This window comes from Pangasianodon hypophthalmus, chromosome 11 (assembly GCF_027358585.1).
Source record: "Pangasianodon hypophthalmus isolate fPanHyp1 chromosome 11, fPanHyp1.pri, whole genome shotgun sequence".
NCBI classification, from domain to species: Eukaryota; Metazoa; Chordata; class Actinopteri; order Siluriformes; family Pangasiidae; genus Pangasianodon; species Pangasianodon hypophthalmus.
The window spans coordinates 11,983,194-12,010,917 of NC_069720.1; the positions used below are offsets into that span (position 1 = coordinate 11,983,194).

Sequence of the window (27,724 nt, forward strand, 5' to 3'; positions counted from 1 at the left end):
TGGCAGTTTTTGGGCAGCGTGCAGTTGTAATGCACTCTGCTTCCCAGCTTTTGTCCTCATCTATCTTTGATCAGCTCTTTGGGAAGTATCTGCATGCAGACAAGCTGTGAGATGAGCACTCACTTCTCTTAAAGGAACAGTGTGGTGAAAAAAAATGATGATTTTTTTATTTTATTTAATTTTTTTTTTTAACCAAACTGTTCCATTAATGCTAAACCACTGCCACAGGGGCGAAAATTTTCAACGCCCAACAACCACAGTAAAACAACGGGACCACACAGCAGCATAGCTAGGAAATCATTTCCGAGGGGAATGAGGACATATGCTAAATAACATCTGTACAATTATGAGTGTGATAAATGCAGCATGCTCAGATTTACAATCAACCAATCTTATAATAACTATAAAAGGTATAGGAAATAAAATGCTGATATGACAATTCCACTGAAAATGATTTAAATAACAAGCTATTAATGCGACGGAAATTACATCTTACCATACGAAACCAGATTTAACAGGAAAAATACATGATTCTGATTGGTTGATCCTGTTTCTCAAGATTAACACGGCTAAACATAATAAGGGAAGCTTTTGTTTGACATTGACGTTTGAGGAACATCATTATAGCACAGTTTTTGTGCAAAACAGTGTTGTTTAACATAGGCTTGTACGATATATTACGATATAATCGTCTCTACAGGATATTACACTGCCATCGTGTGCAGTGATGTTTACTCCAAATATATTGTATTGCCAGACCTGCAAACTTTTACGTACGTTGTGAAGGAGCTCCGCAGTGTAACCTCAGAGTATGCTAATACTGAGTTATAACTCAAAAATACACCAAGAAATTGGAAGATAAGCCAGTCGGCTTCAATGCAAATCATTTCAGATTAGTGTTTTGAGCGCTACTATGTTAACTGACACCACCTGGAAGTCCCGCCCCTTTTCTCGTGATCTTGAGTGGACTTGCGGGGAGCTCCGTCTTTCTGTCAAGGAAAATGGAGAATTAATATTATTATGAAATAAAATCTGTCACTGTATATATACGACTTAGCTTACACTAGACAAGTTAACATCAGTTAACTATTTTTAGTAGGTATGCCACTGAAAATTTTCAGCTGTTCAAAAATGGCTCGAAAGAGGAAGAAAGGACAAAAATTTTGATCTTGAAAGGTGAAATAGTCCTACAGAAATGTGCCAAATTGAAACTTTTTTTTTTTCAAGTGATTTTTTTTGGGCTCTTCTGCGGCAGACTTGGACGTGTTCAAACACTCTGAGCAGCAGATCAAGAGTGAAAATGTGGAGAGTAGACAAGCAATTTGTAAAAGGTTTACATGTGACTTTAAATATGACTGTTAGGTCATATTTTATTACTGTTTACTGCACGTTTACTGCACGAATCACCTAAAAATCCAACATCCAGCTGATATTGAGCTGTCGGTTCTGAAAGAATAAATCATTAATCTTGATTTTTTTAAATGATAAATTGCAAGCAGAGAGAAAGTATTGCACAAGCCTATGTACATAATCAGCATACTGTAATCACTCGCAAATAAACATTTGGAACTGTCATAAAATATTTTACGGGTTTCAAATCAAACCCAATATCCCTTAAGACCTCCGAGTCCCTCAACACCTCCACGCTACGCCTTTGGGACCATGTCATAAACGAGATGAGACACTGGAACTGTAGATTTGTTCGCTGTGAATGGATTCTTTTCTTCTTTTTTCCTATATTTTACTTTAAACTTGAAGCCTTACAGAAGATGGCAGAATCCACTGGTGCTTTGTGCTGCCTGTGGTGTTTGTGTGTGCTTCGTGATGGGTTAGAGCGTGGGCGATAATGTGTGTGTGTGTGTGTGTGTGTGTGTGTGTGTGTGTGTGTCTGTGCATACACACACTATGATGTGACTAATCCCCGAATGTAACCTTACACGCTTTTGCCTGCTTTGCTGCTCTTTCTTGTTTTTGTTTGTTTTTCCACTGTCAGTATCAAATCTTCCAAATAGCCATACACTAGATGTGCTGATAATCAGGGATTCAGTGTGTAAGGAATAAAACACAATAAAACCAAAGTCTGCTAAAGTGTAATATTGATCATTATAATGTTTACCTGTAGCTTGTATCTAAATGTGTGATGATTTGAGGAAGTGAGGTTCAGCATCACGTCACACATATGCCCCCTGGTGGTACATTGTGCTATTTCAGAGGTTTGTTCAACTTGAGATGATTGTTTACACTTTATTATAGTTAATGTTATCATCACAATAGTGTATTTTTGAGAAAATAATGCATATTTAAAATGGTTTTAAAAATGTGGGCCAATGAACGATTGTTTCATAGCTTTTATAAGTGAGAACAGGAACTTGTTTCATTAAATATATCTATAAACAGATAAAAGTATAGTGTATCATTCTTTAATAAGTAAAAAATTGTAACTGTTGGTATATTGCTGTGGTATAAGAGGAAGAAAACACTTGGGGAATGTGCTGTTATAGAAAGATAGCAGACATCTGTTCATCAGTGCTCTTGATATCACAGTAATACTATAACTGATTATCAGCACGTCTGGTTTCACTGAAAGATTTTAAGCGGCTGTCTCTATTTTATAGTAACCCTATATGCAAAGCTTTCTTATATTTCTGTCCTGTCCTTTCACCCATGCTGCACTAACATGCCATCTTTTTTTTTCTTCGTCATTTTCACTCACTCATCTGTGTCTACACTACGCTGTAGGGAAAGTGTAGGGCAGAGGCACTATCGAAAGACTACAGATGGAAAATGGATGGAATGATGTGATAAATTTGTGATGTGATAACCCTCAAGCCCAATACAGCACAGTTTCCACCGCAAAGCATCGCTTTAAGGCTTTAGTAGAAATAGTGTTTGTTTCTGGTTTTCAGCCCTTTAAGCAGTAATCCACCATGATTTTAAAATCTTGCTTTCACACATGCTGTTTTTTTCCCTCAAACTCCAGCACACAGTTTGCATGTAATCCTACAGGAAGTGGCCCATTTTTTTTTTTCATCTTTACAGAAAAGCACTGAGTGACACCAGGTTTTGACCAATTAGGTTGTAGTTCAGGGTGCAAGCAAGAAAAAGCAAACATGAAGGACAGAGTTATGTTGAAAAATGAGTTGTTAGTGAGCAAACATTTCATTGAAGGTAATGGAGATTTCTGAACTTTTTTAATTGCTGATATTCCAGTGATGCTGTAACTATAAAGAAACACACTTAGCAATTGAAGATATATCAAAATACAGGAAAAGTTATTTAATATTTCTCATTATGAGATTATTATATAACAAATACAAAAACCTTAAGCCCATTTAACCTCACAATGTAACCAAAATGTTTTTTTTTTAAATAATTATATATATATAATGTGAGGTTTTCCTCATGAGGACCAGCCAAAAGGTCAAAACTGTCAAATATTCCCATCTTTGAGGAGACATTTGGTCCCCACTAACATGGACACACACATATTAATTGGGAAAGCTGCATAAAAGTTGCCCATTTGTTATTCTCTTCTAGTTCATAATGAGTTTAAGATGAAAGTAATGATCCTTAATGAGCAAAAACATCATGAGTGCTTTACGAAAAGTGTGTCAGTGGATCAGATCTGAAATCTGGGAACTCAAGCCAGTATTAATCCCATACTGTTACTCAGGATCAGACTCAGATCAGTGCGTCTCTATTTAACAATATACCCATTTAACATTTCCTATCATGATGTCATCACAGCATCACTCACAGCTCCACCTTCTTTTTTTATTGATGCTTCCAGATCATGGAGTGACTCAGATCCTTTCTCCTCCAACGACCGCAGCGTTTTGACCCTCTCTCCTGTGGAAGCCTCTCACTGCTAGTGTATAAAGAAGTCATCACTAAAGAGGAAATCTCCTGATCTTAAGACTTTTTTTTCTTCTATGCACCTCAATCAGTACAGACCGTCCTTCCTGAGGAAATGTGTCTGAAGCCATACGAGTCTCTCTGTATTACTCCTGTCCTGTCATGTAGCATTAGCTCACTCTGGAGATCTAGTCCTGATTCCTGACGTCACCTCCTGAAGGAAGCAGACTCATCATCTTCAGCTCCATCCATCCTTCACCCTATTTATGCACTTACGCTTTAAGTTCTTCCCCGATCCTCAGTTAATTACCATGCACACATTGTGTTCTTATTATTTTTCTTCTTTTTGTGTGTTGTGTGTATCTTGCTGAGCGAGCCTGTAGACTGCATGTGCTCCTCAGATTTCAGAGGCCTTTGGATTACTATGGCAACCGCTTTAAAGTCACTTTAGAAACATGCTTTATTTCAGAAGGTCACGAACAGTTCGGCCAAAAATAAAACATCCTCTTTACTCCAAATGTAGTCGATCAGCTAAAATATTTTAGTGCACAAAGTTTGCTGCATTTTTTTTTTTGCACTGGAGCTATAAGGCTGATGTATAATGTAGATCTACTACTTTAACACTGTGCATCAAATTATTAGTTTTTATTAGGGACACACTGATACACACACTGGTATCAGGTATCGGTCTAATAACATGCTCATTTACTTGCAAAAAAATAAAAAATACTCCGATACCAACATCTGATACTACGTGACTTAAAAATAAAAACGTGACCTACATTGTCTGAATCTGAATCACAACTCTGTCTTTACACTTCAGGATTTGCCCCTTTCTGAATCGAACACCAAACTGTGCTGAGGAAGAATACAACTTGATGATGATGATAACTGTGTCAGAAACTACATGCTAAACTTGTAGCTATCAGATTTCATTATTTGTTAGTTTAATTATAGCTCCAGCACAAAACCAGACAAGCAAACATGTCTTGGCTGTTTACATTTGGCTGTTGTCTGTGATTTTGACCGATTTTCTCAGTGAACGCACCAACCGAAAATGTTCAGTCCTGTTAAATATATTTATATATTTATAAATATAAAGTGTGTAATGATTTGATAAATCCTGCTTAATATATTAATACAGAGAAATTCGTGAGCAGTCACAGCTCTGACATGAGACTGGATATAAAACTGTAGTTTGCTTTGTTTTTTGTTTTTTTGTTTTTTATCTTATTTGGAAAGAATGGAGAGACTGTAGACATATCAGAAGAGGAATTGTAATTATTTTTCTGTCAGTTACATACTTCTTGGTTAGTTTGTTAAATCAATTTTTATGTCAGGGAACACACAGGGCATCATCAACAACCGGCCCCATTCATGTCAAAATATCCACACTCAGCTGCCAGGTTATTAGTGACTACAGTGTTGTAGCTAATACACTGATCGCTCAGCGCGTGTGTGTGGTTGTCAGAGACAGTAGCAATAAGAATTTCTGGACCAGGGATCGTCCACTCCGGCTGTGAGGCCAGAGCTTCATTTCCTGGTTCATTTCCATCCTTTTCCATTTAAAGAAAAAACAATGTCAGCAACGTGTGTTACTGTAATCGTCCTGTCCTAACAGTGAAAGTGTTCAACTGCTGTTTATGGAAATTCTATTTACAGAAAATAAAACTGTTTTTAAAAAATACTGTATTGTACACATGGGGTTTATGCATAAAGACTTTTTCCCCCTCTTTTTTGTTGATGATCAGTGTGTTTGAATAACCAATCTTTACGACTGACCGTCTTCCAAATGACGAATGTTTACGACTGACCCCCTTCAGAACGACGAGTCGTTACGACTGACTGCATGGCCATGTGCCGAATGATGAATCATTACGACTGACCATGTTCCAAATGACAAATCCTAAATTGCAATAAAATATAAATTTTTTTTTATTATTTTTAAAAAAAGAAAAGAAATCCCTACTATGTAAACCTCTTACTGTTCAGGAAAAAAAATATCTGCTATGTATTTCTGAATGTTTGTTGTTTTTATGAGCATGGCAACAAAAGATAATTGTACACCAGGGAGGGAAAAAGCTACGAAATGATACAACACCAAAAAAAATCCCATGTGAGAAACACTAACGCAGGGTTTGTGCAGAAAAGAAAAGAAACCAAGGTTTCTTTTAGGTTTTTTTTTTAAACAAATATCAGAAAACAACAGTTAAACATTAGTGTTGAACCTTGGGTTACATTAATATAAAATCAGGATCTCTGAGAGAACAGTAACTAATAACACTAACAATAAGAGTTCCTGTCATTTACACGGAGCCATGATGTCACTTTACAATGCTGAAGAACTCGAGTTAGTAACCGAGGACTGTACATGTCAAGTCTATCAGAGAAACACTCGCTCTCTGTTCATGATTGTGCCGCTTCCTCCTGTTCCTCTTCCATTTCCACCAGTGCTGCGTGACGATTGGCCTGTGAACCTTCTTTAAACAGGACCTTCTTAATGACACCTGCTTTAGGAGCTCGGATCGTGTGCTGCAAACACACAGCATCGTATGATAAATTTTTTTTTTTAATTTTCTGTTTTCAATTACTAAAGGAAACTTCTGTTTACCTCCATCTTCATTGCGATCATCACCATGAGAGGATCTCCCTTCTGCACGGCATCTCCGACCTTCACAAGGACCTGCAGGTACAGTTACACACTTTAAAACCATGAGGAACTTTAAAAAACTTCTCTATCATCATTGTAACCACCAATTTCAATATCCTCAGGAGTATTTTAATTGGTTAACTGTTATATAAAATATGTAAGAGGGGGAAAAAATCAGTGTGTGGTGCTGATATAAGAAAATAATAAACAACAAGGTGGTGTGATGAAGTGCAGTTACTGTTACTATTCTGAAGTTGATTATTTTCCTCTAACAGCACGTGTTTGTTAAAGAGCAACATGTACTTTTTATACATGTATAGTTATGTTTAATAAGGCTTAAATACATACCTTCTCAATGGTTCCAGTCATAGGTGCCACAGCGCCATCTTGTGCCCCAGAAGAACTCACACCAGCCAAGAACTTTGGTAAAGGCACTTTCACGTCTGCACTGCCCTCCTACAGAACCAAACCATTGTACATCCATGTTTTTCACCTGGTCTGTTTTATGCATTGCGCTGCTGCAACATCACTGGCTGATTGGATAAGTGCATGAATGAGCATGGGTACAGGTGTTCCTATTAAAGTGGCAGAACCAAAGCTACTTTCCTTAATAAAACAAACCTCACCATGGAGAAGAGATGAACTGCGTTGTCCAGTATGACCAGTTTGGGTTGAGACAGGACTCCATTCACAGAGCAGCGCAGGTATGTGGCCTCGCCCACTTTCTGCAGCTCACCTAACACCTGGAACACCTGGCCTCCAGTCTAACACACACACACACACACACACACACACACACACACACACACACACACACACACACACACACACACACATTCATTTTAATCAGCACACATCACTGATCTAGTCTGAGAAATGAGCAGTCAAGTTTATAATATAGAATACGTGTGCATGCTGCTGACACTGGAGACTCCTTCCGTAAATATGAAATAAACACATTTCTCCTTACAGAAAACTTCACCATGCTGACAATTACACACATTTTTCCTCATTAAATGAAAACTGTTACTACTGAAACAATAACGTATTAGAATGAGCACATTAATATAAACGTGATTTGCATCTGCACTACTGTCAGAGTTTCTGATTAAGGAGCTTGACAGTGCTGTGGTATGAAAACGTATGTGTGTGTGTGTGTGTGTGTGTGTGTGTATACCTCCATGCTGTACGTCCCATCTGGATTGTAGGTCACAGCTACTGTAACTTCTGCAAAAGACATAACATATGCTGTCACTTAAAGCACAATCTAATCTGGAAAAAAAATCTTTCCATGTGATCGATAGTCCATTAGAGATCATGTATAATGCAGAGGATGAAGCTATTTCAGGAGGCTCTTCCATTTCCTGCTCTGTACATGTGGAGGAATCGAGTGTGTTTCATCAGCATGGGGCTAATCCATCATACACATGATTAAAGGAAGTGGGATTTTCTCCAACCGGACCAAAGGGGGAGAAAAATAACACAAACATAAAAACAAAGTGCATTTGTGGAGGAGGGAAAGCTGACATTCTTCTGTTTTAGTTAAAGGAAAAATTCACCATATGCATATTAATCTTTATAACTGACACATGACCTTTAATTAAGTCATATGGCTCGACTGCATTCAGTCTACACTACGTCTACACTACGTCTACACTGGATTTGTGATGTTGAACATTGCAGGAAAAGGTGAGTTAGATATTTTCTCCATTTAAACTCCACTGCAACTGTGCTAACAATAATAATGTCCCCCGGTGACATCAGAGCAACACGCAACCGCTAACTTCTCACAGGCACATACAACTACAGCACCAACTTTAAGATGTAGAAAAATGTGTGTGTGTGTATAGGTTTAACACTCACTGTTTTCCCCCAGCTGTAGTGTCAGGTTCCTGCAGTAGAGCACATTGAGCCGGTTTCCGTTACCCGAGCCGAAAGGAGAGAACATGTCTGGAACAGGAACACGTTATTAATCTGACATCCTCTAGCAGCTCGTAGTGTCAGGTTGTGCAGATCCACAGCATATATATCAGCCGTTCAACAAATATTTATCTTCACAAACTCCTCACCTTTTAAATTCTGTTGGAATACCTCTGAATGAATCACTATTTTTGAGTCAATGTTTTTTGTTTGTTTGTTTTAAATGTTGCTGTTTTACAGATGATATCCTCCCAACTTCATTATTAATGTCATCCTGCAGCACTGAAATCTACGCACATGAGACCTGCTGCTGACTAGGGCTGGGTGATATGGTTTATAACATCAATACCATGATATTATAAAACATTTAAATGAAATTATGTCACAATGCATTTTTCTGAGATATTGTGATTTCTGCTATTTTGAATCTTTAAAATTGTAAAATGTAAAGCTTTTACAGATTGTAAAAAAAAAAAATTATATGCAGTCAAACACTTTATTAGGAACACCTGTACACCTACCCTTTTATGCAATTATCTAATCAGCCAATCGTGTGGCAGCAGCTTTGGGTAATGTTCACATCAACCATCAGAAAGGGGAAAAATGCAGTCTCAGTGATTTTGACTGTGGCATGATTGTTGGTGCCAGATGGGCTCGTTTGAGTATTTCTATAACTGCTGATCTTCACACACACAACTCTAGCGTTTACTCAGAATGACAGCCAGTATGTTGCAGTTCCGTGGACAGGAACGCCTTGTAGATGAGTGAGGTCAATGGAGAATGGCCAGACTGGTTCGAGCTGACAGAAAGGCTACAGTAACTCTGGTAAGCGCTCTGTACAAGTGTGGTGAGCAGAAAAGCATCTCAGAATGCACAACATGTCGACCAGAAGACCATGTCGGATTTTACTTCTGTCAGCCAAGAACAGAAAGCTGCAGTGGGCACAGGCTCACCAAAACTGGACAGCTGAAGTCTGGAACAACGTAGCCTGGTCTGATGAATCTTGATTTCTGCTGAGGCACACAGATGGTAGGCTCAGAATTTGGTGCCAACAGCATGAATCCATGGACCCAACCTGCTTTATGTCAACAGTCCAGGCTGGTGGAGGTGGTACAATGGTGTGGGGAATGTTTCCTTGGCACACTTTGGGCCCGTTAATACCAATCAATCATCACTTGAATGCAATAGCCTATTTGTGTATTGTTGCTGACCATGTGCATCCCTTCAAGGCCACAATTTACACATTCTCCAATGGCTATGATAGCCGTGATAATGCACCATGTCACAAAGCATGGTAGAAATGTCCTTCGAGGATCGTGATATGACTTTTTTGTCATATTGCCCACCCATTACTGCTGCCATCACCTGGGCCTGGTAAATGTGTTAGTCAATTAAAACCAGCTTTTAGTAGTACAATCAAGTCTTTTGATCCACATGTTCAAGTGTGTGTCTGTGTGTGTTTTCTAACCATGTGACTGGTGCAGTAACTCCAGTGTGTGTTCTCTCTCCTGCAGCAGAAGTCCAAGGGCGGCCTGACACAGCACGTCTCCTCCCAGTGCAGTCGGTTTGGGAAACAGCTGATCATAGTGCTGCTGGATGAAGCTGGTGTGAACGTTTCCCGCCTCAAACTCCGCATGACCCGAAAGACTTAACAGGAAATCGATGTTGGTGTTGAGACCCACAATCTGAGGACAGAGAGCATTAAAATCCTGAGACAAAAGACACAAGATACTGGAAGACATTTCTACGATACCTGGTATGCACTGTCATATTTAATTTTTACTACGAAAAAAGAAAAACTGAATTTAATTATACATAAACAATATATATTATTTCTACAAAAGAACAGTATGAAGAGATATTGTGTTTTTTCCCCTCTGTTTTACCTCGCAGACAATTTTAACCAGTATAAAACTAGTATAAAAATTGAATCCAAGTGAAATGGAGGCATAAAGACACCATGCACACTGCAATGATGTCATCAGGAAATGAGAGCTGGTTGAAAGAAGTTGTTGCTTTAGCTGTTTGCAGTCAGTTCTTGTTATTGCATATGCAGTGCAAAGTGCAAACATCCTGACCTAATTAGTCATTTGTAGATATACATATACACTAAACATTTAACCAGATCTCCAAAAACCTGAAAGTGGTGCATAATTGTCTTCTGAAAGTTCAGGTGTTTTATGCTTAAGTGTTTGGAAGTAGTTGTAGGTTTAGTACAGCGCTGCAGTGAGTGATGTTGTCCACTAGAGTCTTACATTGTACTGGCGTAAGCAGTAGCGCAGTTTCTTCAGAGCAGCTGAGCGATCCTCTCCCCAAACCACCAGCTTGGCAATCATGGGGTCATAATGAGCCGAAACCTCATCTCCTGTCACATACCCACACACACACACACACACACACACACACACACACACACACACACACACACACACACACACCCAACAAATCAAGAAAATCATATACGACCCAGTACAGATGGAACTTTATTAAACTGTTTTATTAAACTCTTTTTCAACTGTTGTTGAGAGTTTGTAACAACTGTGGGAAAAAAAAAAAAAAAATTTACAAAATAATTTCATAACTACACTAGCACTTTAGCAATACCATCTATTATGGCTTCTCCACTGAACAACAATAAATGTGTTTCCTAACTGTGTGTGTGTGTGTTGCTTTCTTATTACATGACGTAGTAACCATCACATAACCCGTGACAGTAGGAGTTCAAATAAAAAATTCTGAAATGAAACCAGGCATTTCTCATCTGACATTAAAATGCATGTGATGCCTTACGGGTAACCAGTGAACCTTTTGTAAAACTGAAAAAGCAATAAAACATGAATTTTTTTTCCCTAAAAATGTGTGGTGCCTCCACATTTCTCTATAACAGACTGAATGTCCAGCACAAGACACAGCAAGTTTGTTTTAATGGCTGCACTAACACACAGCCAAGGGTGCCAATACTTTAATCTTTAGTGAAAAATATATAGAGAGTGTGTGTGAGAGAGAGAGACCGCATGGTAACAGTGATGAAATGAATGCTAAGATGTCCTGTGTGTACATTGTAAGAATGTAAGCTAATAAGAAATAACAATCTGACCTTGCCGTACTCCGGTCTCGATGCGTGTGTGTGTCTCCTCCTGTGGTGTGGAAAGGTGCAGCAGGGGTCCGGCTCCGGGCAGGAAGTCGTTATTGGGGTCTTCAGCATAGATTCGAGCCTCAAACGAGTGACCTCGGAGCACAATCTCATCCTGAGAGAGAGGAAGCTTCTCTCCAGCGGCCACCTGACACACAAACCATCCACTTAATGTTAAACAAATCATCACACTACGTTAAACATGGCCTTCACAATCAGAGAAACCATGAATAAAACACACCCATCTTTTTCATTATTTTCATAATTCCCAGAGGAAGAATTGTAGCAGCTTTCACCAATAAAATAAATGACTTTAGCGTCAGTTTCAGTCTTATCTTTCGCCATGTTATAGTTCTCTCGTTATGTCGGCATTTTGTGAGAGAAAGCTAGGTGTATTCTATCTATATTTCTATTCTATTCTATATTTCTGTCTTTTACGTCGGTTTTCTCGTGCTACATCAGCTTTCTCTCATGTTAGATTTCTCTAGCTATGTCGGCTTTCTCTTGTTACATTCACTATCTCCAGCTATGTCAACTTTCTCTTGCTACATGAGCTTTCTCTCGTTACATCAGTTTTCTCCTGCTACTTAAGATTTCTCACTATGTTAGATGTCTAGCTACATCACCTTTTCCTCATTGTTAGATTTCTCTTGCTACATCAACTTTATCTTGCTACGTAAGTTTTCCCTCACTACATCCAGCATTAGATCTCCCCTACATCGGCTTTCTTTCAATGTTACATTTCCGATAGATTTCTGTCAGTACTTTAGATTTCTCTCACTATGACAGATTTCTCTCATTATGTCAGCTTTTCTACTGCTATGTCATAATTCTCTAGCTAAGTCAGCTTTCTTTTTGCTACGTCAGATTTCTAGCGAGCCTAACGAGTGAAAGCTAACCTGTCGAGTGTAGCTACTCTGTAACTGCATGATCGCTACGTGGAGGTTGAATCCTCATTCTTGCTGCTTGTGCTGTTAAGTGAAGTAGCAGACTAGGAGACTAGCAGACTCACTGTTGCAAAGTGAAGTAGCAGACTAGGAGTCTCGAACAGACAAGTCAAGCAATCAGGCTCATTAGAATATTAGGCACCCACCTGCACAGCTCTCAGATCAGTGTGAGATTTGAGATCAGTGTGATTAATGAATTGTACTGATGTTTGGTCACATGATCAGCCTCACCCTGAGCTGCCACTCCACCAGGTCTGTACCAGTGATCATCTCAGACACGGGGTGCTCCACCTGCAAACGAGTGTTCATCTCCATGAAGTAGAAATTGTGCTGAGCATCCATGATGAACTCCACAGTGCCTGTGGGCAGGTGTGCGCGCACACACACACACGCACACACACACGCACACGCACACAGTGACTGGTTATTACATTTATGTCCCACTCACAATTCTACCATGACATATTCAAAAAAATCAGAGGCTGGTTAAAAGCAGGAAACTGTCTCAGCACTTTAGTGGACGATTACAGACAAAGAAGAATTTTGTCTTATTTTATCAAGTGATTTGATGAATTGTACATAATCTTATCAAGGTTTAAAAAGGACAGTTTTGATGTCACTTTGATAAACGCCTTTCCTAAATGAAATGTAAATAAATGAAGCATTGGTGCTTGTGTATTATTTTCAGAGTGTATTCGGTGTCTTACCTGCTCCAACATAGTTTACTGCTTTAGCTGCCCGGACAGCGGCTTCTCCCAGTTTACGCCTCACTTCAGGACTAATACCAGGCTGCAGTCACACACACACACATAAAAGTTAATAAAAATAGTAGTGTATCACATTTTAGTAATAAATCTTTTTATTAAATGTTTCAATGTTGTGGGAATGAAGAAAAAAAAAAGGATCAGCTATAAAAGGCATTCCCTTATGGAGAGCAACGACTCCTGGAAAATGACACTTTCAGGACCATCTCTGATCATAGCCACTCCCTTGAGTGGATTGGACAGAGATTGCATTTCAGCATGGCGTGACTACAACACACTGATGAAAGTGAAATGCAATGCAATGCACAATCCAAAAGTCAGCATTTAGTTCATAAAAATAATTTGAAAAACCTGTCGATTGTTTTTCACTGAAGAGAGCAAGTGACATAAGAATAATGCAGTAGTGTTTTTGCTCGTCATTGTGGCATGTTGTCCTCCAGTATGATTGCTACCTGGCACCAAATCTTCTCCATACATTATCTGTTCATTCTGAATAATGTATTTGTATTCTGTTACATCCCTATTATAAATAAATGGCATCTATATTTACCCCTGGTGCTTCTTCTATGATCTTCTGGTGTCTCCTCTGCACACTGCAGTCTCTCTCAAACAGATACACAGCATTACCATGTTGATCCCCAAACACCTGCACCTCCACGTGCCTAAACAGTGACAAGAACATACAGCAAATGTCTTCACACATACACCAAGACAGAAGCTGCTGCACCATCCGGAAGGCAAAAATATCTCCCAGTCTGAAAAACAGTCAAAATGGAAGAGCAGAATTTATGTATCATGTTGGACCAGTTACCTGGGGTTGTCCACAAACTTCTCCACCAGCATGACGTCATCATTGAACGATTTCCGAGCTTCTCTTCTGGCAGATTCCAGCTGCTCATGAAATTCTGCTTCCGAGCGAGCAATACGCATTCCCTGCACAACACAATACACACAAGCCAATTGGGCTAAACATGACGAGGACTAATCTTGTTTAATCCACCAACCCTAATCACAGATCTTCCTTGTGTTTCAGACTTCTCTTCTCTATTCCATTTCTTTATTTATTAGCACAAGTGAAGTTGAATTTATTAGCTTAAGCAATCGGTTCAGCAGCTCAGCTATTACTTGCTAATATTAGATACAAAACTACTACCATTTTTATGTAGTAAACAAAATAGTAAACCCCTTTTCATGTCTCAATAACAGGGAATTTTCTGTGTGTTTAACAAAACTCCCACTAAACCCTCTCACCTTCCCACCTCCACCTCGTACAGCTTTGATCATAACAGGATAACCAATCCTGGCAGCTTCAGCTTGAAGCTTCTCATCTGATTGGTCTTCACCGTGGTAACCCTCAATGATGGGAACGCCCGCAGCAGACATTATGTGTTTGGACGTGCTGATTGAGAACAAGGCAAAACAAAGCTGTTTAATTACTCTGGGTTTAAAAGCACATTAAAAATGAACAATAATGAAGGCGTGAAGTCACCTCTTGATGCCCATATCACGAATCGCAGACGATGGAGGCCCGATGAAGATGATGCCTTCCTGTTTGCACAGTTCAGCAAACTCTGTGTTCTCAGACAGGAAGCCATATCCAGGGTGGACAGCCTTTACCACAAACAAAAAAAGTTAAAATTAAAGACATTTAAAAACATGATATACACAATGCATGCCAAGTCAAAAATATTTACTGTGAAAAAATTATTTGTCATCACAATTTTTTCATAAGAACTTAGTATGGACATTATATAGTATGGACATCAATGGACATGAGAGTATACTAAGTGATCTTAATGGAAGCTAAATGAAGCCCCTCCCATCAGTTTTCCCTCAAAAGCCCCGCCTCCAAAATGCAATTTTATGAGGTGGTGCTTTCTGAACTGAAGAGCAATATGGCTGGCAGACAAGAAGAGGCACTGCTGATGCCTTTTTTTGGAAATCACTGAGCTTCCAACTTAAAAAAAAAAAAAAGTACTGCATGACGTCAAGCGCTTTTTTCAACACCTAAACAAGGATGCACTCTGGGGTGTTATTGAGAAAAACAAACATGGTGGACAAAGTGTCAAACATGAGTCTTGTTTAACCTGCTTAATCTTTAATGTTTGGGGCGTTCAGCGGTATGTAACGTGACATCCCACTTTAACTGTAGCTGCATACAGTCAAGTCACATAAGCAGCTCAAAATCTCTCGATTTTCTGAATCCAACACTACAGTGAAGGCAAACAACCTCCTCAGATAATAGATAATAAATCTAGTCTAGACAGCAAGCTAGGCTAGGACTGGTAGGAGCGTTATGTTATAGTGTGCATATCACGTGAGCTGCAGTTTTTTGATATCAGCACAAAAAGTGCTCTGGCCAGCGGTTTTTCTGTTAAGAAAAGTGTGAAAGCAGCTTTAAGCTGTTCTTGAAGCACTAAAGACGCACCATGTCTAAGAGCGATCCTTTCAAGAAATCAGCTTTAACTCTATAAAAAATAATCCAGTTTCCTTTACATAATAACTGACACCACCACCGTTTAATGTAGTCTTATTTTTAAAAATGATACTGTGATGGACTGAAACCTGTCAGTCTGGCTTGACAATTATCAATTAGTGAATTTATTCACCAAGCGACTCGCACCGATTGCTTACCGACCAAGCGACTCGCACCGATTGCTTACCGACCAAGCGACTCGCACCGATTGCTTACCGACCAAGCGACTCGCACCGATTGCTTACCGACCAAGCGACTCGCACCGATTGCTTACCGACCAAGCGACTCGCACCGATTGCTTACCGACCAAGCGACTCGCACCGATTGCTTATCGACCAAGCGACTCGCACCGATTGCTTACCGACCAAGCGACTCGCACCGATTGCTTATCGACCAAGCGACTCATACCGATTCTTTAGTAACCAATGACTCGCACCGATTCTTTTTTAACTAATGACTTATAAATGCTTCCTTATTAACCAAATGGCATAATGATTAATTGTTAACCAAGTCAACTCATACTGATTCTTTATTAACCAAGGGACTCGTACTGAAAACTTGTGAAACATAGCTTTGTACTCATGTGGAACAACTGAGTGAAACTGGGAATGAATGAATGAATGAATGAATGAATAAATGAATGATTGTACCTGTGCCGAGGATTTCTTGGCAACTTCTAGAACTTTCTCCATGCATAAATAACTTTGTTGTGACGGTGCTGCTCCGATATGGTACGCTTCATCTGCCTGCAATTTAAATATTACAACGACATTTCTACTCAGCAGTATATATTTAATTTACACATGGCATTGTATGGCATCTTAAACACAGCCAGATAAACAGAAATTGACAATAGAGATCTTTCCAACTGTAACACTAGTGTAATACTATTTTTGCATTAAACCAGATGTTTAAGAAAATGCTAACACATGGACACTTGTGAAGAGGAAGTCCTAACGTGTGATCTTCTCACCATGGCCACATGCATGGAGTGCCTGTCAGCATCACTGTACACAGCCACAGAACGAATACCCATCTTTTTCGCTGTGCGCATCACTCTGCATGCTATCTCTCCTCGGTTAGCAATGATGACTTTCTCTATCCTCCCTGCAGACAAAAAATTATGATCTGACTTTCAGAACATATCAATATGTTGACCTTTTTGGTTCCCTGTAATTTACAATTCACAAACATCAATTAACATCAACAGACGGAACGTCACAATTCATGATTCTTTATCACATAACAGCATTGAAGATTTTCAGTTCAATTATAAATAATGATATAAAAATTATTAGAGATGCAGCATTCCTTTTTTATTTTCAATATGATCCAAATATCATTATCATATCTGAATATTTATACTGATTCTTTTCATTCAACAATGCGACTCATTCCGATTTATTAAGCATATGACCAATTAACTAATATTAACCAAGTGACCCATATTGAGTTGTTGAATGTTGCTGAGCCATCCATCCATTTTCTGTATCACTTATCCCAACACAGGGTCCCGGGGGAGACTAGAGCCTATCCCAGGGGACTCAGAGCACCCTGGAAGGGGTGACAACCCATCACAGGGACATAATCGCACACACACTCACATACGCATTCACTCACTACGGACAATTTAGAAATGCCAATCAGACTACAACACGTGTTTCATCTGGAGGAAACCCCCAAAGGGAGAACATGCTAACTCCTCACACACGCGGCAGAGACGGGAATCGAACCCCAACCCCCATGTGCGAGGCAAACATGCTAACCACTAAGCCATGAGAAACCGATGTAGAGCCTATGTTCACACGCAAGATCACAGTCATGTCAGTTAACATCAAGTGTAATAGAAGCACTTTAGATAATAATAATAAACGATTTAGCACAGGTTCATTTTCTCTTGAAACTTTCAGCACTGATGCACAAAAATGCATAATCAGACATTTCATCTGACTTTTATGAATTTTCAACAGCACTAATGGTACTGATGTCTGATGGATGGAATTGACATTAGGTTTTAAAAGCCAATAATGTATGTTGTTTAAGGTTTTTTTTTTTTTTTTTTTAATATTGGCACCCTGAATCAAAATCAAATTGTCCTGAATTGTAGACATGCCTACAGATGTCCACCCCTAAAAATTTGATCAAATGTATTATCATTATCCTGTCAAGCCAGGGGGGGTCTGTGAATTATTATTATTATTATTATTATTATTATTATTATTATTATTATTTAAATAATGTTACAGTGGCAGTGATCACTGTAATCTGCTGTCAGAGTGATTATAATTCTCATAGCTATCATTTAGTTATTATCGTTATAATTGTAATTGATGGATTACTTGAATTAAAGGGTTTAATCTAAAGCTCAATTACATGAATAAAAAGAAATGTGATGATAATATTTGAAAACTTGGATTATGTTCATAAAACTTTTTTTTTTACATGTGAAAACCAACACTAAGAAGCATAACAGTATGTAATGTAAGAAAAGAGGCATAGAAAAAAACACACAAAGAAACACAATCACAATAATACAGATACGAATACAAATACAGATAATAAGGGCAAAGAAATAGCAATATTAATAGTAACAATAACCTACAATAATCTGCACCATCATTTGGTTTGTGTGTGTGTGTGTGTGTGAGAGAGAGAGAGAGAGAGATAGTGTTTTAATTTTACTTTAGTTTCATAAATCTAAACTATGCTGTGATCATAGGGGTGTGAGTGGATTTTTTTAACACTTGAGGGATGTGTGAGCATCAGGAGAAAGCGTGGATCACACCCCACTCACCCACAGACGCGTGTCTCACTGCTCCTCTGCTCCATATCAGCTTCCTACACAACAGAGCAATGGAAAGGTCAACGCTTTCAGGTTTCACACAATCCTCAGCCATATTTTGTCAACAACCAGCCTAAGTTTACACTCAAGGACACTTGCACTTGCATCTTAGTCAGTTAAAGAAGATTCAAACATTTAGACCATTAAATTAAGGTCACATAAACAACTTCAGGCCAGTTTTCACCTAAGCTGTGTTTCTGCTCTTACCCTTAACCTTGTCCAAGGCGTGACGTCACTGTGCTCAGTTTGGTTGCAGCTTATCAGATTATTTAAAATGAGCATCTCTTAATCACTTAATATTTGACCAATCTCAAAGCATATAGCCAGGCCTATGTGAGATTAGTAAAAGCAAGTAAAATTGCACACGGCTTTTATTTTGAGGCTAATGTCATTTTGCTTGACAGTTACCTACCTATGTAGCTAAGCTAAGCTAAGCTGTTCTGTCTGATTAGCCTGTACGCCTTACAAACTGAATAACCAAGCAATGCGTGAGGCGTAGCATTAAATATGCAACATATATTAAAATAAGACATATGGAGTTAAATAACTTACTGTAGCTGTGCTCTCAGAGCCTGGTTGACTCGCACTTGCAGGACAGCAGCAGCCATTTTTACAACGAGTGAACGACCACCGGCTAGCTAGGCTAACTTACCTTAGCTAACCGAACTGTTAAATATTCCAAACTAAAACAAATAGTTGCTTTGTAATGAATTATTTCATATTACATAATAATATCACTGTATTATATGATACTTTATTCAAATATTTACCTTTAGCAAGTGTCTTAAAAACTTATAAATAAATACAGGTAATAACAAAATGCAAATGTGTACGGATTGACCCTGACGGCGAACCGTAGTTATGTTAACCAATCACAGTGGAGGATGATGAAGGCGTGTTGGTATTATAGCCATATACAAGTGCACTTCATAGGGTATAAGTTATGTCTAATAAGTAGCAATCTGGAATTTATTCTGTAATGTTGTTAAAACAATATGGCGGATTTTGTAATGTTTTATTTTCATTTTTCTTTCTTTCTTTTTGTCTTTTTATTATTTTTTTCTATAAACCTGTATTTATTGGATTATATCATTTATGTGGACCATACCTGTCAACATTGGGAAATCCAACTCCCCCAGTATGTAGAAAGATTAAAAATACGGGAGAAATACGGGAAAAACGGGAGGGTTGACAGGTATGATGTGGACGTGTTGAAATAATAATAATTATTTGAACACATCCACATAATTATTTATAATAATAACGTGAAGTTGTTGAAATAATCATTTAAAAAATAAAATAAAGAAAGGCAACATTCCATATTCAGTTCCTCTTTGTTTGATTGCTAGTAATGTTTTTAATGAGAATTTATACATGTAAAAGTAAACACAAATGAGGCCTACATTAATCACATTAATACACATTTGTCATTCACATATAGCCAACAGTCAACAGTCAAATTTAGCTTTCTGAATGGTGGAATGTAAAGTTTTTTTTATCAAATTTTTTAGCATATGATGGTAGGTAAACACATTGTGAAGGTGTCCTCATGGAGTATTTAGTGCCTAGTATATAACAGGCTGGTTTCCGGTAGCTTAGGGTGTAAAACAGTGTTGTTTCTTGAGGCTTTGATGTCAATCACACTCAGAGTTGTTCGTAGCCTCGACCACGGCGTTCACGCATGAGCACATACACCAGAACAGCAATGAGGATGATTCCTGCTACTACAGCGCCCACCACGATGGGTAGGATCCTCTTGGTGTAGTCAGCCAAGCACTCCAACTCTGCAATAATAAGAAGAATTATAATAAATTTACTCATACAGCATCTACTGCACCTATTCGGGCCCAGCAATGCATTATATCACGAGGTCTCATCAATACCCATCAGTGCATCCCTCATGCGTACTCAATCTACTTTTAGATTTTCCTCCAAAGGCATTTAGAGAAAAACAGGATGATCCACCTCATTTATGTTCATTACACCCATGACTGTATTTCACATGCACCTTCTCGATCACTGCTAATGATGCATTACGCAGTATGAAAGTGTGAAAAATGTCATCCCAGAAGGAGATCAAAACTATTGGGATTGGGGTGTATCACTGTATAATCACCTAACACCACTGTCACTGATAAGGAATCAGAATGATAAATTAAGGAGTAATGACATTACACAGCAAAACATTGAAGAGAGTGAATATGTGCAATGTGTAAAATAATAGCACCTTTTCCAAAAGTGCCCCTGGGTGGGTCAAAAGCTTGAATCTGCAGAGGGACTAGTTTAATTATCAGGTTTTCAGCCAGATTTAGTTGAGTCTTCGACTGGCACTTGAAGCTCTGGCCCTTACTGCTCTCAAAGAGCTTTTCATGGTCCAAGATGCCGGGGTAGCTTTTACCTGTGGGAGGAGAGGAATGGCAGCTGTCAAATGCTGTGACTCAGTGACCTGAACTATGTCTTTATATTTTACTCAGTCATTATCTATATAAATAATTCTAATCGAAAATGGAGCCCCAAAAAGCTCTACAAATACTCAGCATTTTTAATAAACGTTAATTATCTTTTTACTTTCAGATCAGAATGACTGGAACATCATCTCTCTAATAGGAGCATAAAATACATAAACATAAAAATAGGATAAAATGTTTTTTGTTTTGAATGCTGTGTTTTAAAAGGTAAACTTTACATACTTTTGCATTGTTTACAGGCAGGCTCAGGCTGCAGCAGCGCTCTCAGCTTGCCCACATATGACTTATCACCAGTCTACAGGCAAAGGGAAAAACATAAATGGTGAGCAGACATAAAAAATAAATAGCACTGGAAGAAGTTCACAAGTACCCATTTTTAAGTTTTAATTAAACAAATATGGAACAGTAAAATAATTTCTACATCACAACACTTGATGCAAGTGCACATTAGTGCACTTAATACACTATGAAAACAATAAAACACTTTCGAACATGCTGTTATAGGAAAATAATCAACAATGATGTGCTGTGATGTGGCCTGATGCAAAGCAGTACTGATTATTTTGCTATAACATGCTCAGAAATGTTTTATTCCTCTTATACCACAGCAATGTTTGAATAAATTTTGAATAAATTTTTACATTTTTTTAATGAATTTTTATTCATTAAATAATGTTGTGGAATGTCTATGAAACAAGTTTGTGTTCTCACATACGGTATGGTAGCTATAAACAGATGTTTCCTCATCAGCCTTTTTTCTCTCTCTTAAATTAATACAAAAAATTCAGCTTGGAAACTTTTCTGTCAGAAAACTTCAAAGTTTCAAAGCACAGATTTAGCATCTGCTTCCATAAATGTTAAATAAACATCTCCTAACAGAAAGATTTACTGTAACAATTAACTGGGAAAAACCTGCTCGCATTGTCAAATTGCTGTGGTATATAAGGAATAAAATGTAGTCTTCTATAGTAACATGATTAAAGTAGTACAGAAGTGGACTCATGATCCGTTACTTGAACTTCCCCTGGAAATTCACAAATTTACTCATCATATATCGATGAAGTTCTGCTTCAAATAATAATCAACAGGACTTAAATTCAATCACAGCACATACCTTGATGAATGTAAATTCCAGATTTCCTCCATCAAATTCGAGTGAAAAAATAATTTTCTGGTCAGAGCAGTATCCCGTCGCCTTGGTGGATTTGGGGTCCAAGTTGAAATACAATGTTTTCTATAGAATTATAGAAAAAAGTTATTCATTTTAATTTAATGCATGTTTCAGTCTATATCATGTATTAATGTACAGGTAAAATGTTACTTGTTACTATGTTATAAACACACTTATGCACAGTCACATACTGTAATTCTGTAAATCACAGGTACAGTGAGTTTTAAACACACACAACACAAAGCCAAAGTACAGTCTGCATTTTTCATTTCAAATAATCTCTTTTTGTTCTCATTATTATTATTATTTTTTATTTTTATTTTTATTTTTATTTTTATTGGATGTAGCCATATGCTTTCCTGGTCAGAGGCACCGTGGTTTAAAGTATTCATTTGTTTATATTTTGAGAAATAAAGCCAATTAAGTTCATTAGAAAATATGGTAGGAGGGTGCAAACAAAAATTATAGCTACAGGAGTGGATGGTATTTGTCAGAATTCCTTCATGAGCAGGCAGGATTGGTGAGTGGGATTGGCCAGAAGCTTTTCATGTGTGGGTGGGATTGGTCAGAATTCCTTCAGAAGCAGGTGGGATTGGTCAGAATTCCTTTAGAAGCAGGTGGGATTGGTCAGAATTTTCTTAAGAGCAGGTGGGATTGGTCATAGGTTTCTTAGAAGCAGGCAGGATTGGTCATAAGTTTCTTAAGATCAGGCTGGATTGGTCAGAATTTTCTTAAGAGCAGGTAGGATTGGTCAGAATTTTCTTAAGAGCAAGTGGGATTGGTCAGAATTTTCTTAAGAGCAAGTGGGATTGGTCAGAATTTTCTTAGGAGCAGGTGGGATTGGTCAGAATTTTCTTAGGAGCAGGTGGGATTGGTCAGAATTTCTGCAGAAGCAGGCAGGATTGCTAAGAATTCCTTCAAGAGCGAGCGGGACTGGTGAACATTCCTTCAGAAGCAGGTGGGATTGAGATTAAAATAGTCCAAAGCATACCTCTGCCCATTACAATTACCAAACCTCTATCTTTCTTTGGAGTGTTTGGTTTCCAAAGTGTTTGGAGTGTAAATATTATAAACTGCTAACAAATCCTTTCTGTTCAAATGTGAAATAGAAGGTGTATATAGAATATATTCAGGAAAACATTGTTTAGAGTAGCATTCACTCTCAGAAATAAAGGTACCATAATGAACTTTTGCTTGTCACTCATGTGGTACCATCAAGGGTACATCTTTTGTACCTTATACTGTAATTTAAGGTATATAAAGGTACCATCTTTTGTACCTTGGAAGGTACCCTTATATACCTTAAATTATTTTTAAATGTACACATGTACAGGTGAAAGATACTAAAGTTAGAAAAGCTGTCCCCTTGATGGTACCAGCCCAGCAACAAGGAAAAGAGCAGCTTCAAAGAATGTTGTTTAAGCTGATTTACATGCTTGCGACATGTGTGATGTTTTCACAGCTCTCAGAATGTGAACTGACAAACTGTGTCTTCACCTCATTGTGCAAATTAAACAGAAAAAAACGCTGAGACTTTGTCGGCTCTACCTTGTTCTCTTTTACCACGAACTCCACGCCGAGCCTGGCCCTCACACACACTCGGCTGCCTTCCGCTAGCGTGTATGTTTCTATCGCAGGAGTGCTCTCTTTGGGCTGGAGGCTCGGTTTCTTGGATATGTTGTGCTGAGCCTCTCCATCCTCCAGTTGGTTTAGAAAGACCTCAGAGTGCAAAGAATCATCGACTTCAGATGATACACTCCTTCCTGTAGGCACGGAACCACAAACTGAACACATGGCTCGAGGTGGCTTTCACTTTTAAGTACACACAGCACAAGAGCGTTTAATTTACCAAATAAAATGTGGAGAACTCTGTTCTGTTGATGGTGGTAATATAAAGAGTAAAATATGTAATACAATAAGCTCTCTCCTTTTACCATTGCTTCATATCTTTTACAGATTTTTTTTTGTTTTTGAATTTATTTGATATTTGATATATGAATAGTGCACAGTGAGGCAAGTTGAAAGGTCAGAGTTCCAGAAGGAGCTCAGAATTTAAAACACTGTGCTGTTGAATTCTTACTGCTGACTGGTCAGAAGTTGTTTATTTTATGCTGTTTATATTAATGCACTCATTCTAATACGTTATCGTTTCTAGAGTAATAAGTCATTCACAGGGACTTATATGGCAGACGCTCCACATAAACAGACTTTTTTTAAAAAGCATGTGTAATCATTGATATGGTGAATTATTTTGCACAGAGATGTTTAACAGTTATGGAAGCAGTTTCCAGTGTTAGCGTTTTGTAACAAAGCATGCTTGTGTCCCAGAGCAATATTCTATCAATGGGCATTTTCATCAGAATTCTTATACATCCCTGGTGATAGGTGCAGTCACCCTCAGTGAGAAATTACAACGTATAAAATTTAAGTGAAAACAATCAGAAACAATAACCTGGTTGTATAAGTGTGCAGACCCTTTTAGGATTGGGGATGTGGCTGTGTTCAGAATGAACCAATCACATTCAATCTCATGTTCAAAGTAATAATCATAGAGCTGTCATCAATGAAATTATTCTGATTAACTCCAAATAAAGACCAGCTGTTTCTGTAGGATTTTCTCGACATCTTCTTGGTTTCATCTGACTGCTAAAGCCGTGGTCTGGAAAGAGCTTACAAAAGTTGTACAGGGTTTCACTGTTGGAAGAAAACCATCAGGAGAGGGGTACAAAAAAAATTAGATGTACCATGGAACACTGTGAAGGTCATCATCAACAAGTGGAGAAAATGGAGCACCACAGTGACATTACCATGAACAGGAGGTTCCTCCAAAAATTGCAAAAGGACAAGACAAAAACTTACCAGAGATGCTGCCAAGAGACCAACGGCAACATTAAGGGAGCTGCAGGAATATCTAACAAGTACTGATTACTCTCTGCATGTGACAACAATCTCTCATATTCTTCACATGTCTGGGCTATGGGGTAGGGTGGCTAGACAGAAGCTCTTTCTCACAAAAAAAATTCCAAGCTCAACTAAATCACCCCAAACTATGTGGCAAAATGTGTTATGGTCTGATGAGACCAATTCCAAAAGGTCTAATAATTCCATAATTCCAAAAGGTATGTTTGGTGCAAAAAAAAAAGCACATCACCAAAAGAACACCATACCCACAGTGGAGCGTGGTGGTGGCAGCATCATGCTTTAGAGCTGCTTTTCTTCAGCCAGAACTGAGGGTTTTATCAAGGTGGAGGGAATCATGTAAAGCTACAAACACCAGTCAATTTTAGTGCAAAACCTTCAGGTGTCCACTAGTAAGCTGAAGATGAAAAGGAATTTCACCTTTCAATATGACAATGACCCAAAGCTTACATCCAAATCAACAAAGGATTGGCTTAAGCAAAAGAAGATCAATGTTTCTGAATGGCCTAGCCAGAGCACAGACCTGAATCCAACCAAAAATCTGTGGGGTGACCTGAAGCGGGCTGTGCACAAGAGATGCCATCACAATTTGATGGATCTAGAAAGTTTTTGCAAGAAAGAGGAAAAATATTGTCCAAAAAGTCAAGATGTGCCAAAAAGTCGAGATGTGCCATGCTGATAGCCTCTTACCCAAAAAGACTGAGTGGTGTAATAAAATCAAAAGTCGCTTCAACAATGTATTAGTGTAGGGGTGTGCACACTTATGCAACTAGGTTATTGTAAGTTTTTTCTTTTTTGTCTAAAAATTTTCAGATTTATTTATTTCAGATTTTCACTTTATTTGTATACTTTGCAAATGCACATTAAAGGTGGAAGAAGATCTGACATGACTGATCTTGGTGTCATTCTTTTACTTCACTAAAACCTGCCATTTTAAGAGGTTGTGTATACTTTTTATATCCATTGTATATATCTCAAAAAACTTTTTTGACATATAATATAGTTATAATTATAGTTAACAGAGTCAACAAGAGTTCAAGGAGAAGTGTAATGGGTGTTATGTTTGTGTTACAATTATCACGCATTCAAGAGATACTACCCGAGAGCATGTTATGAGTGTGTAATTTGGCCCACCAGGCACTAATATTTCTCATAAAAGTGTATTTTTTGATTGAAGCTACACCTTAAACATCATTGAATTTAATTTCATTGTCATTATACAGTATATAGTCTATACAGACTATACATCAAGATTTTTAAAGGCTCAAAAATATTTTATAAATAAGTCAATTAGCAACAACCAACATCTAATCTATATTAATCTAATCTATATTAATCTAATCTATATTACTGACATGTTAGAACACTTTCTAGAATATTCCCATGGTGTGCAGTGATGTAGCCTCAAGCGTTGACACTCTTTAAGGATAACTTTCCCTTATATTGAGCTGCTGAGGTACAAAAAATCAACACACACCTGATTCAGCTCTTTCTTGTTAAAGGTAGAATCGGTTGAAAGTTGTACACTATCTGTGATGTCTACTATTAATTTTTAAAGTAGTGTTCCTTCCAAACTTTTAATGATTAGTTTCACGACCGCATTAAAAGTCGCATAGCTTTTAGGAGAAAAAAACCTGAGACTCACCCACAAACAGCAGAGCAGCGAGGATGACAAAGTGCAGAGCAATGCGTTGTGCATTAGTCATCTTGAGAAATGAAACTGCTCTGCTTCAAATAGGTGTGTATGAATTCTGCGTAAAAGTCTTTGTACTCTTATAGGGACATCATTCACGGGGAGGGCTGTCATGTCCACAGCAGTAGGAGGTCTCTTCCTGTACAGCTCAGTCTGAGAAATTTCTGTTTATGTGCATACAATTGAGTAATTTGATTTGCCATTATTGTGTAAAAGCTGTCTTCCTTCTGATCATGCACTCGAGGCCATGGGAAAGCATTGCATCAACTTTACTAGAACTCAAATCTTTATTTATTCCTGGATGATCATGTATCATCTGTGGTTCTGATTAGCACAGACAGATAGAGAGACAGAGAGACAAATAGATAGATGGAGAAAGAGAGATAGAGAAAAAGAGAAAAAGTCAGACAGAGAGACAGATAACAGACAGACAGACAGTGACAGGCAGACAGATCAATAGACAGAAAAACAGAGACAGACAGACATAAATGACTGTTGCTATAACATAAGTAAGGACAGGAACTAACTTGTTTCATGGCCATTAAATGGACCTGACTGAGTTGAAAAAGTGCTCAAAATGAAAGATGCTTATTACGTTATTAATTTCCCCATCTGCTGTGAGAAAAAGAACTGAGAATGACAAGAGACGACAGGGAGAATGATACGAGAAAGAAAATACATAACAAAATGTCACGAAGCCTGCTGTAACCTTTTTGTTACCCTAATTTTTAATGTTTTGCTTATTACACAATGTATGATTCAGTGCAATCAATTGTCTAATCACATTCCCTTTAATTCAGTCTTTCTTAATAAATCAGTAAATGTTGACTGTGTTGTCTGTGACTCAAGGGGGCGATATTACACTCAACACTCCCCAGGTGACGCA

The 27,724-nt window shown here is 38.1% G+C and overlaps 3 protein-coding genes across 4 annotated transcripts in view; 1 reads left to right on the plus strand and 2 right to left on the minus strand.

Annotated features, from left to right (window-relative positions):
• The window catches only part of atp11b (ATPase phospholipid transporting 11B (putative)), a 57,992-nt gene extending 52,450 nt beyond the window's left edge, over positions 1-5,542 (plus strand). For both annotated transcript variants that reach the window (XM_034308815.2, XM_034308818.2), the window contains one exon: positions 3,791-5,542. In XM_034308815.2, coding sequence (XP_034164706.1) covers positions 3,791-3,872 — 82 coding nt within the window. In that variant the 3' untranslated portion in view covers positions 3,873-5,542. The remainder of the gene's footprint in view (positions 1-3,790) is intronic.
• On the minus strand, positions 4,385-19,445 carry mccc1 (methylcrotonyl-CoA carboxylase subunit). The gene is made up of 19 exons (XM_026930461.3): positions 19,140-19,445; positions 18,540-18,583; positions 16,719-16,852; positions 16,396-16,491; positions 14,759-14,880; positions 14,521-14,668; positions 14,081-14,202; positions 13,820-13,931; positions 13,213-13,294; positions 12,737-12,864; positions 11,523-11,706; positions 10,681-10,790; positions 9,894-10,110; positions 8,369-8,455; positions 7,683-7,732; positions 7,132-7,269; positions 6,854-6,961; positions 6,467-6,538; positions 4,385-6,387 (listed from the first exon to the last, which is right to left on the minus strand). The coding sequence occupies exons 1-19, from the start codon at positions 19,193-19,195 to the stop codon at positions 6,262-6,264; spliced, it is 2,136 nt and encodes a 711-aa protein (XP_026786262.3). The 5' UTR covers positions 19,196-19,445; the 3' UTR covers positions 4,385-6,261.
• A 479-nt stretch (positions 19,446-19,924) lies between these two features.
• Positions 19,925-26,930, minus strand: LOC113536502 (lysosome-associated membrane glycoprotein 3). The gene is made up of 6 exons (XM_026930475.3): positions 26,791-26,930; positions 23,775-23,989; positions 22,170-22,289; positions 21,278-21,350; positions 20,815-20,985; positions 19,925-20,371 (listed from the first exon to the last, which is right to left on the minus strand). The coding sequence occupies exons 1-6, from the start codon at positions 26,849-26,851 to the stop codon at positions 20,232-20,234; spliced, it is 780 nt and encodes a 259-aa protein (XP_026786276.2). The 5' UTR covers positions 26,852-26,930; the 3' UTR covers positions 19,925-20,231.
• Between the last annotated feature and the right edge of the window lie 794 nt (positions 26,931-27,724).